The sequence below is a fragment of the Littorina saxatilis genome, linkage group LG5 (genome assembly GCF_037325665.1).
Source record: "Littorina saxatilis isolate snail1 linkage group LG5, US_GU_Lsax_2.0, whole genome shotgun sequence".
In the NCBI taxonomy this organism is placed as follows: Eukaryota; Metazoa; Mollusca; class Gastropoda; order Littorinimorpha; family Littorinidae; genus Littorina; species Littorina saxatilis.
Window position 1 is genome coordinate 27,265,595 of NC_090249.1, and position 18,810 is coordinate 27,284,404.

General features: G+C 40.9%; 2 protein-coding genes across 3 annotated transcripts in view; one reads left to right on the forward strand and one right to left on the reverse strand.

Moving 5' to 3' along the window:
- Positions 1–11,601, forward strand: part of LOC138966729 (uncharacterized) — a 27,788-nt gene extending 16,187 nt beyond the window's left edge. For both annotated transcript variants that reach the window (XM_070339052.1, XM_070339054.1), the window contains exon 6: positions 6,124–11,601. In XM_070339052.1, coding sequence (XP_070195153.1) covers positions 6,124–6,283 — 160 coding nt within the window. In that variant the 3' untranslated portion in view covers positions 6,284–11,601. The remainder of the gene's footprint in view (positions 1–6,123) is intronic.
- A 4,714-nt stretch (positions 11,602–16,315) lies between these two features.
- Positions 16,316–18,477, reverse strand: LOC138967718 (uncharacterized). The gene is made up of 2 exons (XM_070340373.1): positions 18,351–18,477; positions 16,316–17,481 (listed from the first exon to the last, which is right to left on the reverse strand). The coding sequence occupies exons 1-2, from the start codon at positions 18,475–18,477 to the stop codon at positions 16,316–16,318; spliced, it is 1,293 nt and encodes a 430-aa protein (XP_070196474.1).
- Positions 18,478–18,810: the final 333 nt, after the last annotated feature.

The window sequence follows — 18,810 nt, forward strand, 5'->3', positions numbered from 1 at the left end:
CGTTGACCCGTGTTCGTCCCGGCCCAGCACGGCCCGGCCCGGATTCGAACCCGTCACCCGCGGATCTTAAGTCCAGTGCTCTATCGGTCCTCCAAAATCAGTGTCTGATTGTTGCTGTTGATGTTGGTGGCGAGGGGGGGGTAGCAGCGATGGTGGTGTTGTTGTTGATGGTGGTGATGGTAGTGGTTTTTTTTCTTTCTTTTTGTCTGATTGTTGTTGCTGTTGGTGGTAGTTGGTAATAGTAGTAGTTGTTGTTATTGTTGCTGTTGGTGGTAGTTGGTAATAGTAGTAGTTGTTGTTGTTATTGTTGCTGTTGGTGGTAGTTGGTAATAGTAGTAGTAGTTGTTGTTATTGTTGCTGTTGGTGGTAGTTGGTAATAGTAGTAGTTGTTGTTATTGTTGCTGTTGGTGGTAGTTGGTAATAGTAGTAGTTGTTGTTATTGTTGCTGTTGGTGGTAGTTGGTAATAGTAGTAGTTGTTGTTATTGTTGCTGTTGGTGGTAGTTGGTAATAGTAGTAGTTGTTGTTATTGTTGCTGTTGGTGGTAGTTGGTAATAGTAGTAGTTGTTGTTATTGTTGCTGTTGGTGGTAGTTGGTAATAGTAGTAGTAGTTGTCATTGTTGCTGTTGGTGGTAGTTGGTAATAGTAGTAGTTGTTGTTATTGTTGCTGTTGGTGGTAGTTGGTAATAGTAGTAGTTGTTGTTATTGTTGCTGTTGGTGGTAGTTGGTAATAGTAGTAGTTGTTGTTATTGCTGTTGGTGGTAGTTGGTAATAGTAGTAGTTGTTGTTATTGTTGCTGTTGCTACTGCTGCTGTTCCAAGATGAACGTATCCCGGAGAAACCAAGGCGTTGTGATGTTTGCTGAAACTGTGCAATAGCTTACATAGAAAATTAAAAGAAAAAGGGGAGGAGCTGGGTCTAGGAGGAGGAAACGCCATGCTCCAATTTCTGTGACATTATTGCTTTATAGGACAGAGCTTTCTAATCATACTTTTAATTTGGCAAGTAGATTGCTTCCTGTAATTACTGGAATAGCATTTTTTTAAATTCCCGGAAACTTTTAGTCGGTTAAGTAAACTATTTTAGGTTTTCTTTCTTACAATGCCTTAAAATATTGTAAACATGTTGGGATGAGTATGAAGGATGGCCTTCGTTAACGGAGTGAGTTGGCAGATGTTTTACTTGGATGCATGCATATTAGTCGATCGATCCTCGGACTCGTTTTGCATTTAACTCTTGCGTGTGGTTTTTCTAGGCACTGAAATGTTGTTAGAATTAAAGATTTTGTTGGTCCTCTTTATCCACGTAAGTAAAAGTTTTACGTTTTTATCTTCTCGAACCGAAGATACACACCATTTTTTCATTTTGTCAGATTCAGAATATATACTCGCAGTTTAGATTTCAACTAGAAAAACAAATGCAATCTTCAGTAATTTGTTCAAGATTCTTATCACCCTCCATCTATTGCACAACAGCTTTACCGTGTATTTTGAAGCTACGAAAGAACCGATCATTATTTTTGATACATTTTGCAAAAGAGAACGCTTCTTTAAGTGGAGGCATATCCCACTTAAAACTATCGACAGAACTTTTGTGATGTGGCTAGAAGAGCCATAAAAATAGCTGTTCCATGCAAAACACCATACATGTAACATCATGCGTGTTCCCTGTGGCGTATGTTAGCCGGAAAACACTACTGAAATAAAGACAATGTTTGCCAAATAAAAACTATGACGTCAGCAGGGGGGAGAAATCCAATAATGCGATTCAGAGTTGTCGGCCCTCTCTAGAACTGCGTATTTCAGTGTCCCGTGATTGCCTTGCAGTCAGTTCGATAAAAGCGTCCAAGACTTTACACGGTCTATGTTTTCACTTCTTGCTTTACCGTGTAGGGCCTACCGCCTTTTAGCATCCTATATTTAGACCACTCACGAGATAGGATTTTACGGACGTTTAAACTGCAAGGGCTTGCTGGCGTTTAAACTGTAAAAGGGAAGTTTGTGAGAACTGTAGTTGACTTTTATTTTATAATTGAGAATTGCATTTTGTCTTTGACTGATTAACCTCAATGTTGATTTTTTTTTAGATTTAGAGAATACCCCATTTCACTGGATGAATCTGTGAAAATCTATACGCCAAAGAAGGGATTTAGTTACTCTTACGGCTGTCCAGACCTGGAGGGTTACTTTTGTTTGTTGTTTTTTTTCTCTCTAAAAGGCCGCACTACTACCATTGTGTACCATGCACATTGAAACTGCCTTGAGGGGTTTGCACGAAAAAAGAAAACAGACGTTTACAGCTTTGAAACAATATGCTTGAGATGTTTTTGACACACTAGAGAGCAACTTTCTTCCCATAAACTGAATGAAAGAAATACAATGCTAGACCCTGTCAAGTGTTACAAAATAGTTCTTTCTTCCCCAGAGAATCATCTTTGTTATTTGCAGCAAGAGTTGGTCGTGGTTATGCGATAGCAATAGTTTGCATTACGTGCACAGTGTTTAAAATTGCTTCAGTCTGCAATGTGTATTTTCCCACTGAAAGTGCAATGCGTTCACTTGTTCTCAGAAACCTCGTAGGCGGTGTCGGCTCTTACTGCTGTGATGTATGAATACTTGTTTGTATCTCCCAGGTCAACTAATGTGCAACCTGTCAGTGCCTTATCCCCCTTCGTCTTAAGACATAACAACAAGAACGTACGGAAAAGATCCTGCAATCCATGTCAGAGTTCGGTGGATTACAGAAGCATGAAAATACCGAGCATGCATCCTCCGAAATCGGAGTTTGGCTGCCAAAATGGCGGGCTCAAAACAACTGTATGCGTAAAAATGGCCGCTCGTGCGAAAACACGAGTTTACTTGGGAGCTACAGCCCAAGAACGCAAAAGAAGAATAAGAATATAACAGCGTCGACAGATGTGCGGCGGTGCACGTTGGTTTAAACAAGACTTTATTCAAGTTTTATTGTGACATAAACAACAAATGGTGTGTAGTTTTTTTTTACCCAAGCATTGTGCATTTTTTAAGCAATCCTTATTGTAAAGACATTGTGTACGTTCTCTTTCACACAAGAAGGAAGTCACCTTTCAGTGATAGTGAGGCAGTGGTGTGTGGAATGAAGTTCCATGTCAAACAATCGTATACAAAAGACTGATCACAGGGCCGGACTAGGCTAAGAGGAGGGGGGGGGGGGGGGTTGCCAGTGGTGGTCCAGGGGGATGTTCAAGGGGTCAAGGGGCTTCGCCGCCCCCTGAAGCTGATGGGTAGGTCATATTCTGAGATAAGAAAATGATCGCTCCTTGCATGAAACGGCATAAAATAAACAATAATAAAAACTGTTTTAAATAAGTGAGGTACATGTTTAGGCTAGGGGGGGGGGGGAGGGGGGGAGGGGGGGGGGGGGGCCTGGATCAAACCTCGTGAATTATTTACAAAGACAGACCTTTAACAATGCGTGTGTTTGTGTTCAGGGCTGAGGTGCACGGCAAAGTTACCACCCTAACCCTCGCAGCGTTCGATTGGTTGAAACTGAGATGTGTTGTAATTTCAACGAATCAGAACCCGCGGTTTGTTCTCTCCCGTTTGGGTGGCTTCCATTTTCGGTTCGTGCCCTGGTCGTGTATTTTTTTGTATGGTCTGATTGCTGCACTTTGAACAGAATATTTTGTGTAATGCAAGAAATTAAATGATACTCAGTATTTGAAGGACTTGCATTACATTTTGAAGCCTTTGATCTGAACAGAACTAGAGTTGGGTGATCTGATAAACACATCAAAGGAAAGTAGGCGCTCTATCTAAATGCTTACGAAATGTGTAATAGAGTTAATGAGAGTTATTCGGAACCAATCTCCTGGCGCCTGAGAGAATAAGAAGGATGATTCGTTTTTGAGGATGAAAGTCGTTTGTTCATTTCAATGCTTGTTATTCTCTCACGTGCCAGGAGACTGGTTCCGCATAACTCTCACCTACTCTATTACACATGTCGTATGCATTTAGAGCGCTTACTGATATTGATTGCAACCATTCAAGATACTAACGATACTCTTTTGTATTTGTTCACGCACCCAGAACTGTTACCCGCTTTGTCAAAGTTAGACATAAAACCCGACGGCGCGAACCCATTTTCTTATGAGCTGACCTATTTGTGTGTATTGGAGCTTTTAGCTTAAAATATACCTTTCTTTTATCATCTCATCTTCATTGTCTTCACTTTATTGTCCCATCGCTGCTTGGTTGAGTGAAAATTCAGCACTTATCTTAAGCACACACACACACGCACACGCACGCACGCTCGCACGCGTGTGCACGCACGTACCCAAGCAGACACGCGCGCACACCCACACATACGCACGCACGCACATACCCGCGCACGCACGCACGCACGCACGCACGCAGACACACACACACACATACACACACACACACCGTGCTCACACACACACACACACACACACACACACACACACACACACACACACACACACACACACACACACACACACATACATCTGGCATGCTAGGGTACATCATTATTTACACGGGAAGGAATTACGGTACCTTTAAAAGGTATTTTACTTTGCAGCGATAACCGGAAAACGAATCGCACGAGCGATCAATAGTTTCCATTGTTTTTCCGATTTCCACTGAGAGCCTAAAGGACTATGGAATGGTCACGAAGGGTGACCACCATGTGCGTTGTTGTGAAACAATACGTTGCGGCTAATGGGTTTGAAATACACATGATTTAGGGCCCGTTACACCATGCAACTTTGCAATGGACGATATCGTTTGGGGTAGGGGTGGGAGTGGGCGCGGTCAGGGGGGTGGGGGGGGGGGGGGCTTTTTGTTTGGGTGTTAGTTAGATCATTCCTTGGCGTCACCTTTTCCTTACCGTGAAAAAGTTGCACAATTCTGCCGATATGACGGCACAGGGTTTGGTGATTTAATAATAGTAATAATATTAAATAACTTTTCTATAGCGCGAGTCCCATCAATTGGCTCCAGGCGCGTTACATATTCATTCTAAAACAAACCAGCACATAATAAACAAGCATACAAAGAATACAAATAACAGAGATAAAACAACAACAGCCAACGTACTAAGCAAACTGGGCTTACAAGACAAAACATAGTTTTGAAGTCAGTGTTGGTGTTTCTTCGACTGCCTACGCCAAACAACATCCCTGCATAATTATACGGTAGTAACGACCTGGTCGCACTTTACTAGTGTGTGTGACCGTCATGCACAGCGAGTTGTATATCAGCTAAGCTGCATGGTGTAGCCGTCAGTATAGTAGGACAGAAAGCAGGAGGGGTTAATTCATGGGACGTTTAGTAAACGACGGAACAAAAAAAAGTCAGAGTACTTCGACCTAGTTTTCTTTTGTCGGTGTTACTTCCTTTGCTGCTGCCTTGTTTAGAGACTGGGGAAGCAACGTATAAGCTAAGCCTTCCATTTTGTTCACACCAAATACCAACAGGCCGAAGTACTGGGAGTGCCTTGCTTTGTAATCCATTAAGCGTCCCATTAAGTAAACCCTTTTGTTTTTAGACTCTTGAATTTTAAACGTTAGTGTTCCATCTGTCTCTGAATTTAGTTTTTGTTTAGTTTTTTTGTGGTTCGACGGGTAATAGAATCCTTAAATCAAACGTGCTGCTCACAATGCGGTTCAGAGTAGCAAGGTCACATCGATACAGAGATGGTAGCGCGATGCTGTTTGGTTTGTATTAGCCTGTACACAACCCAGCCAAAGCTAATGTACGTGCGTAAATGCTTTTCCATTGAACATCGTGTTTCGTAGTCAAAACACCTGTCGTCATACAGTGACCTTCGCTTTCATAAATAAAGTCTCCCCGCTAGATAATGCACGCACTCACGCACGCACGCACGCACACACGAAAGTACGCACGCACGCACGCACGCATGCACACACGCAAACGCATCCCTTCGAAAGTAACGCACAAACATGGCAGATACACCCGTTCAGTAATTTACAATGAAACCAAAACTCTAACAGAGTATCCTGCCTCTTTACGCACACCCCGACCTCCTCCTGCGGTACATGTGATCATGTTCGACGAAATGAAACTTTTCAAATACCCAAGTTCTCTTCTTTGTCTTTTCAGGTTGGCCAAAGACAAAGAACGTCAAGGCAAGATGCTGCAGGACAAACTTCAGGACTTAAAGAAGCGCCGCAACAACCGTTCCTCCCCCAGCCCCGCCCCCACCCCTCCCCTCAACAACGCTCAGGACATTGAAGTCATCGAGGATCTGGAAACTTACTGAAACGTCACTGGGTGACGCCGTCTTTTTTGTGACATCATTGGTCATGCCGTAACTTTTGCGGGATTTGTCTTCAGGGGAGTGCGATGACCTAGCTACTGGAATGTCACTGGTTTGCGTCAAACTGTTGTGACGTCATCGGTCGTGACGTAAGAGAGGGTTTTGTCCTGTTAGGAGTTTGTGAAGTGGGATGCGTTTGTCAAAAAGTTTTTAGCTTTGTTGGACTTCACGTTTTGTTCAGAAAATGTTTTCTCTGTTCGATGTTTTCTGACACATTTTGCTGAAGTGGAGTGTTGGCTACTAAAAAAGACGAATGTAGCCCAGCTGGAAGTTTTTCGAAGAGTGTAATTGGTGTGTTCCAGTGTAATGCTAGTCTCTGGCACTTGCTGATGGTAAGTCGGGTTGACCAATGTTTGTCCGACTGAGAAAACGGCGAAAGCTCAAGGCAGAATGATCACCAGTTAGACACAACTGTTTCTTGAAACCTGCACAATCGCAAAAGAAATATCTAGTCTACAACTCATATTGATTCCAATATCATACCATCACATGTTTTGTATTGTTTGTGTCATATGTTGCTGTTGGCGCAACGTTCGGTCATGGAAGACTGCTGTTTTAGGGAAATGTGTTAACGCAATTTAAATTCCATGTGTATAAGTTTTCGACATGTGGTTTTCAGTCTTATCAATCCACCTGAATTTTTAATTTTTTTTTTAAATGCATTTGTGAAAAAACACAAACATAAACAACAATGAACGATACAATTATCTTTTGCTTTTATTTTGCAAAGGATTGTGATAAACACTTATTCCGTCCGTTCCATCCGTCCGCAAGTAAATGCCTCGTGCGCACACACCCACAAAAACAAGCACATAAAAAACAAAAAGACAACCAGATAATGAACAAACAAACAAACAAACAAACCAATGCTTGCTCACCCACAATCTTAATAATGTAATCGAAAGGAAACATTTATTTATGTTTCATTGAATAAGAACTGCTTTTGTCCGACATATATTTTTGGACCGCTCTTTTTTTAATTTTTTATCTCATCTTTTTTAACCCAGACTGCTGAAACTTTATGTCATGACTTTTTCACATCGCACATGTTGTGATCATTATACTGCTGTTTTTCGTTTTTGCTTTCAAGTTTATGTTATTTCAAGTTCATTCCTCATTATCGCATGTTAACCAAGTTTTCAACGTGTTTTGTTTGTGTACTAAAGTTAAAGATACACGACTTCTTGTGTGTACTATCTTGTCAATCACAACAGATCCGCACAGGCTTGCACTTGGCGTGATAGTACCCCAACACAAATGTTCAGCCTGACTGCTTTCTATGCATTGTGGTCATGATTTTTGCTGAAATTTATTCGTAAATGCTGATATTGATTGGGTGAAGTCGTCTTCGCAAAGCCAACTTCACAAAGCTCGCTGCATGAAGCTTTGGCACTGCATTTTCCGTAAAAACGTTAACTTCTTTTACAATTAATGAAGGCCTTAGCTGACACAGCTTCTGCCTAGGAAGTAGCGAAGCTGATGATTCTTGCTCGGCTACGCGTCAAACGGGAAGGATGCTCCAATCCCATGTAAAATACTGAATACATCTTTTTATATACATGATAGTTTACACTCCAAAGAAGGTTTCTTGACATAATACTTTGCGTTAACATAGTGTGCATTCCTTACAATTTGAAGGACCGCATGTACATACACATACTACAGTCCGAGTGTGGTAGGCTTACCTGTCGAACACTGAATGTGCGTTGTGATAGTAAGGCCAAACAAAACTATAGGTTGGTTTAGGGTAACGTGACCAAAACCGATAAGGTCGGCTTTTTCTACAATTTTTATATTTTTTTAATTTTTTTTTTTTAATTCAGTCGATTTTAAAGGAGGTTACTTCCTTTAGTCTCGGTATGGTTCGCAAAATTTGCCAAAAGTTTAGTTTTTTTTGAGAAATGGAAAAAAAGTGTTAGGGTCGGCGGGAAAAATAGGGTCGGTCGGGTTACCCTAAACCAACATATATTTTTATTTGGCCTAATCTTTATATAGTAAAATATCTGCGTGTAAGATCTTGCCAAAAGGCACAGTTAGCAACACATGAATATTTGAATGCATGAAAGATGATCATGAGTTATTTGTGATTGTTTTTCTGTGTTGTAATCGATAATGAGTGCATTTAGTACGCAAAGGAATGTTTGTGTTTCTGCCTTGTAGATTTCACTTTGAATACTTTGTTACGATGTAAATAAAGAGAATGTTCATATAGCTAAAATCAGGTTGGTCTCCTTTGTGGGTCACTGTCGATTTTTACATTTAGTCAAGTTTTGACTAAATGTTTTAACATAGAGGGGGGAATCGAGACGAGGATCGTGGTGTATGTGTGTGTGTGTGTGTGTGTGTGTGTGTGTGTGTGTGTGTGTGTGTGTGTGTGTGTCTGTCTGTCTGTCTGTCTGTCTGTCTGTCTGTGTGTGTGTGTAGAGCGATTCAGACTAAACTACTGGGCCGATCTTTATGACATTTGACATGAGAGTTCCTGGGTATGATATCCCCGGATGTTTTTTTCTTTTTTTCGATAAATACCTTTGATGACGTCATATCCGGCTTTTTGTAAAAGTTGAGGCGGCACTGTCACACCCTCATTTTTCCATTAAATTGATTGAAATTTTGGCAAAGCAATTTTCGACAAAGGCCGGGGTTTGGTATTGCATTTCAGCTTGGTGGCTTAAAAACTAATGAGTGAGTTTGGTCATTAAAAATCGGAAACTTGTAATTAAAATTATTTTTTTATTAAACGATCCAAAAACAATTTCATCTTATTCTTCGTCATTTCCTGATTCCAAAAACATATACATATGTTATATTTGGATTAAAAACAAGCTCTGAAAATTAAAAATATAAAAATTATGATCAAAATTAAATTTCCGAAATCGTTTTAAAAACTATTTCATCTTATTCCTTGTCGGTTCCTGATTCCAAAAACATATAGATCTGATATGTTTGGATTAAAAACACGCTCAGAAAGTTAAAACGAAGAGAGGTACAGTAAAGCGTGCTATGAAGCACAGCGCAATCGCTACCGCGCCAAACAGGCTCGTCACTTTCACTGCCTTTTGCACTAGCGGCGGACTACGTTCAGTTTCATTCTGTGAGTTCCACAGCTTGACTAAATGTAGTAATTTTGCCTTACGCGACTTGTTTATCTTCCAGAAAGAGTCAGAACTAATGTTACATGTTTTGGTTTTTAAATAGCATGTTTGAATTTTGCATAACGGGTATAACCATGTTCAGTTGAAATTGGACACATATAATGTTCGGCTTAAACTAAAGACACATTTTGGAATACGCCCCCCACTTCTAGATTTTTCTGGTCTTTTTTTTCTCTCCCCCATGCCTTTTTTGAAACTAAATTATTTACACTATCGTCACACCTTAACGTGTTTGTTGTGATTGTTAATTTCATGAATGTTTAACACACACACTCTGTATTCAGCACCCCTTCACTTTCACTCTTTTACAGGTTCACATTAGGCGCTGAAACTCTCTGCTGAGACATACTTTGTCATACACAAATGTCCAAGGTAGTTTTCTTTCATATGCATTCAGCCATTACTGTTTAAAAAAACATATGTGTTTTGTTATTCGGGAAGGTAACAACTTCTTAATAAATCATGGAGTAATTCATGGAGTAATTACACCCCGCGGGTTAGGGGGAAGAATTTACGCGATGCTCCCCAGCATGTCGTAAGAGGCGACTAACGGATTCTGTTTCTCCTTTTACCCTTGTTAAGTGTTTCTTGTATAGAATATAGTCAATGTTTGTAAAGAGTTTAGTCAAGCAGTATGTAAGAAATGTTAGGTCATATATTGTACTACGTTGCAAGCCCCTGGAGCAACTTTTTGATTAGTGCTTTTGTGAACAAGAAACAATTAACAAGTGGCTCTATCCCCCCCCCCCTCCTCGCCCTTTCCCCGTCGCGATATAACCTTGAACGGTTGAAAACGACGTTAAACACCAAATAAAGAAAGAAATGGAGTAATTTTCACCCAGGAAGACATGTTTCGTTGCATTCTTCTTTTCTTTGTTCCCTTTCTTTTGCTTCTTTGTTTAATCACCCATTTGGACTTGATATATAAGTAACGTGTGGTGTACATTTGAAACTCGAACCTAATTGTGTTGGAGATTTAGTATGACTACAAACCAAAGCTAATTTTTAAAAATTTCAAAACCAAGTTGAGTGACTTTGATCAGTCTGGAATGCAATCGGATATACGTTTTTCACTGACCCACACTGTGAATGTAAATGCTATAGCATCATGTGAGCTAATTATTCAAAATGTCAAACAATTTCAATCAGATATCGCAAACCTTGAAAATTTGTATGAGTGTTTTTGATGGTTTTCTCCAGTAGCATATTTATAAAAGAGACCAATACCTACTTAGCCGCACATTTATGACGATATGATGCAAGGGAGGTAACTCGACCTGCTACGGTATGGAAATATGCTGGATGTTATTAACTACAGAACACATATTTTCACTTATCTCTAGCTGCACCAAAGAGGTTTAGTTTCTATGTATTTTTCAGCAGCGCAGTCTCTACCACAACTACCCGATATATAGCGACGGTTAAACACATCGTAGTTAAACCCAATATCTTTTACAGTGTACACACTATGCTTAAAGGCACAATATTCTTCTTCTCGTGAAACAGTGTAGCTCACCATCTCAGATGTGGCCAGGCCTTTACATGGTATAAAACCATCCCGCTTCTTAGTTACATGCCAAAAATGCAGCCTGGGTGCTCTCTTTGCACATGGAGAATTTTTTCATGAACCAGTTTAGAAATTAATTCATCTTAAAACGCCAACTCGACACAGTCAGGATGTTGATATTTGGTATGTGTCCAAGTCTTGTCCCATGTAAAACGCCTGGCCAGATATGAGAATGATGGTGAGCCGAACTGCTTTCACGATTTTTTTTTCTCAGGTTATTTTGGATTTAGAACTATTATAGGATGTTCGCCTTATATCTATCCTCAATTATTATTATTATGATTATTATTATGATTATTATTTTTATTATCATTATTAACTACGAACCCTTTTGAACTTACTTGGACTGAAAAGGTTACGCGTTATTTTTTTTTGTCAATAAAGAACCTCTTTTGATCGATTAAAATCTGAGTTTCCAAACGATGATATGCAATCATTTTATCTTGTTCAGATATATCATTTCGAAGGACAAGTCTGTAGTGAATGTCGTTGATGAAAAACACAAATGTACGTAAGTGAATAAAGAAATCTTCTGAAAATCATGTGTGTGTGTGTGTGTGTGTGTGTGTGTGTGTGTGTGTGTGTGTGTGTGTGTGTGTGTGTGTGTTGGTGGGTGTGTGTGCAGGGGCAGATCCAGGGGGGGTTTCCGGACCCCCCCAGCCTAAACAAATATAAAAAAAGAAAAGAAAAAAAGAAAGAAATGTATTTGAAAATAAAGAAAAAATAATGGCTCAGGTTGCACCAGATTGTTTCATTTTCTTTGTTTATATCAAAATGTTCCGGGGAAGCATGCCCCCGTACCCCCCTAGGAGTCGGCCTCTGTCTTCTAAATCACAGTTTGGGAAGTAGTTGGGTAATTTGTTGGCCCAGATCGGTCAATTGTCCATGTTTTGATCCAAATTTGTCTTCTTAAATTAACTTTCTGGAAGGTACATTAGGTGTAGTTACTTGGCTCAGATTGCACCAGATTTGCGCTTTGCACCCTCAAATATACGTGTGTGTGTGTGTGTGTGTGTGTGTGTGATAAAACGAGAAGAAGATCAGTTACAAACATTCTATCTCATCTATCTAAGAACCATTGTGGAATTAATTAATACTTTTGTTTATTTCAACGAATGACTGCATACCAGTAAGCAACACAAAAAAAAAGACATACATATTGATTTTATACAATTTTTTAAGTGACTTCATTAACATCGGAACTATCTTATCAGAAAAAGTCATTACACACACACACACACACACACACACACACACACACACACACACACACACACACACACACACACAAACAAACTCGACCTACTTTTGAATGCTTTTAATTAAGAAATTTCGAAATACAAATACTGAAAAACGGGTTCTAATATAGAACGTCATGTTTGTAAGAAAGGATGAAAAGAGAAACAATTATTAAAGTAGAATTACTTTACTAACAGTTCGACTAGGCGAAAATACAGAAAAGTAGTCAAAGCGTACAGACATATCAACTGTCAAGTATCTATATATATATATACGACTAGTGTCTGTGTGTCTGTGTGTCTGTGCGCGATGCATGGCCAAAGTTCTCGATGGATCTGCTTCAAATTTGGTGGGCTTATTCAGAGAGACCCCGGACACAATCTGGTCGATGAGAATTTTCAACACGTGCTCTCAGCGCGCAGCGCTGAACCGATTTTGGTTTTTCTCTGGATCCATTTCCAGTAACTCTTCCTTATCTTCTCCAGTGTTTTCAGCGTTTACCTCCCTTCCTTCGTGTGGCGTCAATCCATATTCCCGTTTCTATTTTTAGAAGGTCACTGTCGACAACACTCAATCCATATTCCCGTTATACTATTTTTAGAAGGTCACTACTCTTCTCCAGTGTTTTGCGCGTTTATCTCCCTTCTTTCGTGCGGTATTTGGCTCGACTTGTTCCCGGCGAAGCCGTACCCGGCGAAGCGGGTATTCATCTATATGTGCTAGATGAATACCCGCTTCGCCGGGTACGGCTTCGCCGGGAAGAAGTAGAGCCGAATACCCGGTAAAGCCGGGGACCCGGCAAAGCCGGGTGTGCGCCGGCAAAGCCGGCGCACCGTACGAAGGAAGGGAGATAAACGCGCAAAACACTGGAGAAGATAAGGAAGAGTTACTGGGAATGGATGTACAGAAAAACCAAAATTGGTTCAGCGCTGCGCGCTGAGAGCACGTGTTGAAAATTTTCGCCGGGAAGAAGTAGAGCCGAATACTCGGCTTCGCCGGGTACCCGGCTTCGCCGGGTGAGTGGCGCACCGTACGCGATTGACGCCACACGAAGGAAAACTTCTAAAAATAGTAACGGGAATATGGATTGAGCGTTGTGGACAGTGACCTTCTAAGAATAGTAACGGGAATATGGATTGACGCCACACGAAGGAAGGGAGATAAACGCAAAACACTGGAGAAGATAAGGAAGAGTTACTGGGAATGGATCTGGGAAGATGAACAGAAAAACCAAAATCGGTTCAGCGCTGCGCGCTGAGAGCACGTGTTGAAAATTCTCATCGACCAGGTTGTGTCCGGGGTCTACCTGAATATGCCCACCAAATTTGAAGCAGATCCATCGAGAACTTTGGCCGTGCATCGCGAACACACACACACACACACACACACACAAACACACACACACACGCATACACACACACACACACACACACACACACTCACACACACACACACACACACACACACACACACACACACACACACACACACACACAAGTCGTATATGTATATATAGACCAGATGAATACCCGCCTCGCCGGGTACGGCTTCGCCGGGAAGAAGTAAAGCCGAATACCCGGCTTCGCCGGCGCACCGTACGAAGGAAGGGAGATAAACGCGCAAAACACTGGAGAAGATAAGGAAAAGTAATACCCGGCTTCGCCGGGATGAAAGCGTTGTGGACAGTGACCTTCTTAAAATAGTAACGGGAATATGGATTGAGCGTTGTGGACAGTGACCTTCTAAAAATAGTAACGGGAATATGGATTGACGCCACACGAAGGAAGGGAGATAAACGCAAAACACTGGATAAGGTAAGGAAGAGTTACTGGGAATGGATCTGGGAAGATGAACAGAAAAACCAAAATCGGTTCAGCGCTGCGCGCTGCGAGCACGTGTTGAAACTTCTCATCGACCAGGTTGTGTCCGGGGTCTACCTGAATATGCCCACCAAATTTGAAGCAGATCTATCGAGAACTTTGGCCGTGCATCGCGAACACACACACATACACACACACACACACACACACAGACAGACAGACAGACAGACAGACAGACACAAGTCGTATATATATATAGATGTCAACACTGCTGCAGCATTTACAGCCAAGCATATGGAGAAAACGTACATGGTCTTTGCCACAGTAAATGTGGGAAGGAGCACATATACAAAAAGCATCACAACGACACCCCCCTTCCCCCAAAAAAAACCAAAACAACAACAACCCAAAAACAACAACCAAAAAACAACCAACAGCACAGAAACAAAACCCAAAACAAACAAACAAATGAACAAACACACCAAAAACAAACCAAAGCAGACAAACCAGTGGCCAAAAACAACAACAACAGAAGGAAAACAAACAGAACAAGAAAACAAGTTCTACCACCACCAAACAAAGATATGCAAACAAACAAAGATATGCAAACAAACAAAGAAGAAAACAAACAGAGAAGCGAACTACTTACATAGCAAAATGTTTTGTGATCAACCAATTTTTATTTACGAATAAGATTTTTTGATTTTTTTTTTCCAAGAATGTGTCCCCTTTAGGGTTTCAACAATTGTCACAGTAATAGTTACAAACAGCCAATGCATTGATACATCCTCATGTTTGTTTTGTGTGTTTGTTTTGTTTAAAAGCGTGTGCAAGGTTTCAGTCAGAATAAACTCTGATCGGTATTGAATACGAGTGTTCAAGAGAAGAGGGAATGGGTTGGGTATGGGTGGGTGGTTGGGTATGGTTGGTCCTTATCTAACTTGGAGAAAAAAAAACTATACGAGTGTTCAAGAAAAGAGGGAATGGGTTGGGTATGGGTGGGTGGTTGGGTATGGTTGGTCCTTATCTAACTTGGAGAAAAAAAAACTATCAAAACCAAGAATCTGTTTAGTACTTCCCTCCCCATTTTCCCAGAAAATGTTCCTTGTCAGGAGAGCACTGAATGTGCCTACTGAGATAGTACAGTATTATTGTATTGTACCGAAAATGTTTGTACTTTTTTGCATTGTACTGGTGAGTAGTGTAGTGTAGTGAAATGTAGTGTAGTGCAGTGGAGTGTTGTATTGTAGTGTAGTGTAGGATAGTGTAGTGTGGGGTAGTGTAGCGCAGTGCAGCGTAGTGTAGTGCAAAACAGTGTTGCGTATTGTATGGTAGTGTAGTGCAGTGTAATGTAGTGTAGTGTAGGGTAGTGTAGGGTAGTGTAGTGTAGTGTAGCTAGTGTAGTGTAGCTAGTGTAGTGTAGCTAGTAGTGTAGTGTAGTGTAGTGTAGTGTAGCTAGTGTAGTGTAGTGTAGCTAGTGTAATAATAAATAATAATAAAACATTCTTTTATAGCGCTGTTCACCGCCGAATGGCAGTCTCATGGCGCTTTACATTAGACATTACAATTTAACATTTTACATAAAAAGTTTTCTCGTAAGAAATAACATACAAGCATTAAAAACAATTCATAGACAACGACCACTTATAGTTATATAAAATAATCTAGAATTTTTTTTTTTTAAAAGATGAAAAAACCCAAAACAAAACACGTAAGATAAGTAATAGACACATAGTTACACATGAAAAGTCTGACAATAAAACAGAATTCACATAAAAGCGTAGTGTAGTGAAGTGTAGTGCAGCGTAGCGTAGCGTGGCGTAGTGTAGTGCAATGCAGCGTTGTGTATTGTGGTGAAGAACAGTGTAATGTAGCTTACTAGTGTAGTGTAGTGTAGTGTAGTGTAGTGTAGTGTAGTGTAGTGTAGTGTAGTGTAGTGTAGTGCAGTGCAGTGCAGTGTTGCGTAGTGTAGTGTAGTGTAATGTGTGTAGTGTAATGTGTGTAGTGTAATGTAGTGTAGTGTAGTGCAGTTGCCAGTGCAGTGTAGTGTAGTGTAGTGTAGTGTAGTGTAGTGTAGTGTAGTGTAGTGTAGTGTAGTGTAATGTGTGTAGTGAGTGTATTATAGTGTTGCGTAGTGTAGGATAGTGCAGTGCTGTGTAGTACTGTGTAGTGTAGTGCAGTATCGTGTAGTGTTACTTCAATAGGCTTTATTCTTCACGGCGCTGTAGACATAACGAAACACGTTGACAATGTCAGCCAAAACAATGAGACCAAGAGGTGCAAAGCAGACTCCAGCCAGAACATACCCCACAACTGTGGTGGTCGGACGTTTGTCCGCTGTGCTTACTTTCTTCCGGACACTGGCCGACAACTCTTTTATCTCAACTGCTAGCTCTTTCTTGACAGCTGTTGACAGAGCCTCCTGTTTTTTCTTGTCTTCCTCGTCCAAAGGAGACGTGCCGTTTTCGTTGTTTTTAGTGGATGGTCTTCTCAGGATGCAGTTGCAACCTTTCTGCGCTCTAGAGAATTTCAATGGCTTATTCGCCGGCGGGGTGTAAGTCTTATGGGTCTCGGCGAGCTTTTCTTGAGTCTTGGTATTACTCTCGGCGTTGATTGTGGCTGTTGCGAGATCAGAGTCCCATTTGTTGTTGGCTGCCTCTGTGTTGGTTGCAGTTTCTGTCGCAAGATGCCCAACGTCCGTTGCAGTATTCAAACCGGAATCCTCAATGTTGTTGACATCTTCGACGCCGGCTTTGATTGTCGTGACCAAAGATGCCATCGTTTTCGTCTGATCGTCGATGTTCTTGACTGTCGGAGTAATGTAGGTATCAGTAGCTTCGGCCATCATTTCATTGCTGGTGGTCTGTAAAGCAACAGACACGTTTGGTGCTGTGTTAATTTTGGTGGTGCGTGTGGCTTTTGTGGTATATTCTGTGGTTACATCAATGGGTTCTGCGGTTGATTCCGAGGTTGTTCCGAGAGTGACTCCCTGAGATTCTACACTCTTCGCAGTAGATTTTGTGGATGCTGCGTCCAAGTCTTTCTTTACTGAGCTAGATTCTGCGGCGGATTCTGTGGTCATCCGGGAAGATTCTTGGGATTCCTCCTGAGATTTCTCGCTTCTTCTGGTAGATTCCGTGGTTATTTCGGCACTTTCTGCGCGTTTTGAACTATTCTGGACATTAGACGAAGTTGTTACGCTAGATTCCATAGTTTTAGAGACGTTGTTGGTGTTAACGGTGGCTGCTTCTGTCGTTTCTTGAGTTATTTTATCAGTTGTAGTGGGCATCTCTTTGTTGCAAGAATCTCCATCAGGATCGTCTGCACGGAGAGTGACATGAACCAGAGACTTGTTATTCAAATCTGATGCACGGATACAAGACAACTAATCATATGTTAGACAATCTTGCCGCATTCACTGTCTCTAATTGATTTGGAATAAAAAAAAAAACCATGAATGTAAAGTTAATGGAATGTATCATTTGTAATAAAAGGACACTGTTGTGTAAATTGTAATTTTACAATGACTGTATTTTTGTAAAGGATGATAATTATAATCATAATTTTCGTTCGATTTAATGATTTTATTTTAATTCATTATTTTGATGTAAAATGTTACTTTAATTTTTACGTGAGTTGATGACAACTGCCTTTTCAGAAACTAACATTTGTTCCTTTTTTGGTTCTTGATTTTCGAACGCTGGCATTAAGTCTATTTTGTGAGTGGAAAGGATTGGATAATTTCATTTTTCTCCTGCCAAACGGGAGGCAACAGCGGTGAACGAAGTTCCACTCTCTTTCCGAGGAGTTTGCCTACAACTTTTTCACCATAGATAATAGGCGATGTTCGGATGTAACTCTGTCTGGATTGTTACTGGGCCGTGCAAGAGTTGCAACCCTTGACATCAGTGTGGCAAAGACTGATATATGGACTAAAGAGATTATGACGTCACAGTAATATGTTAAGGAGCTCCGATAAGCATACATCATATCAAAGAGACACCACATAACATGCACATCAGAACTCATTATTAATTCATTGTGACACCATGATCACGTAGCCCTCGTTAGCGCGGATTGTTTGCCCCACAGTTTGGAAGGGGCACAACTCTTCTATAGACAGTACAAACTCCAAAAGAGTTATTTATGTGCATAGTCCATTGCGAAAAACACAACAAACGTCGCTGTTTACGCCGACAACAAAATGATGACAGAATTCGATCGACACTCACCAAAGTAGATTTGATAAGAGTAATCTCCGTAACCAGAAAGGAAGAGAGCCCTGATGGGCATTGCTGTGGGGAAGCTGTGATTGATCACTTCACTGTCACCAACCGTACTGCCACTGCCAAAGGTCATATTGTTGTCATCCCACTGGATTAAAAGAAAATCAATGTATACTAACCGTCATAAAATACTAAGATGCGTTTTGGAGCAGATCTTTGTGACGAGATTGTTTATCATAAACTTTGTTGCATTGGTTACTATCTCTTACCAGCAACTCATGTGCGCGAGAGTGTGCGTGCGAGTGTGTGTGTGTGTGTGTGTGTGTGCAGTATGGATGTGGCGGACGTGCCTGTCTGGAGTATTTTGGGTGTTCTCACTTCGTATGTTTTATTGTTCTTATTTTTGTTTTTTAAGGTTGTTGTCATATGTTGTTTTAAGAGCAGATGAACCACGCTTTTCCATCTA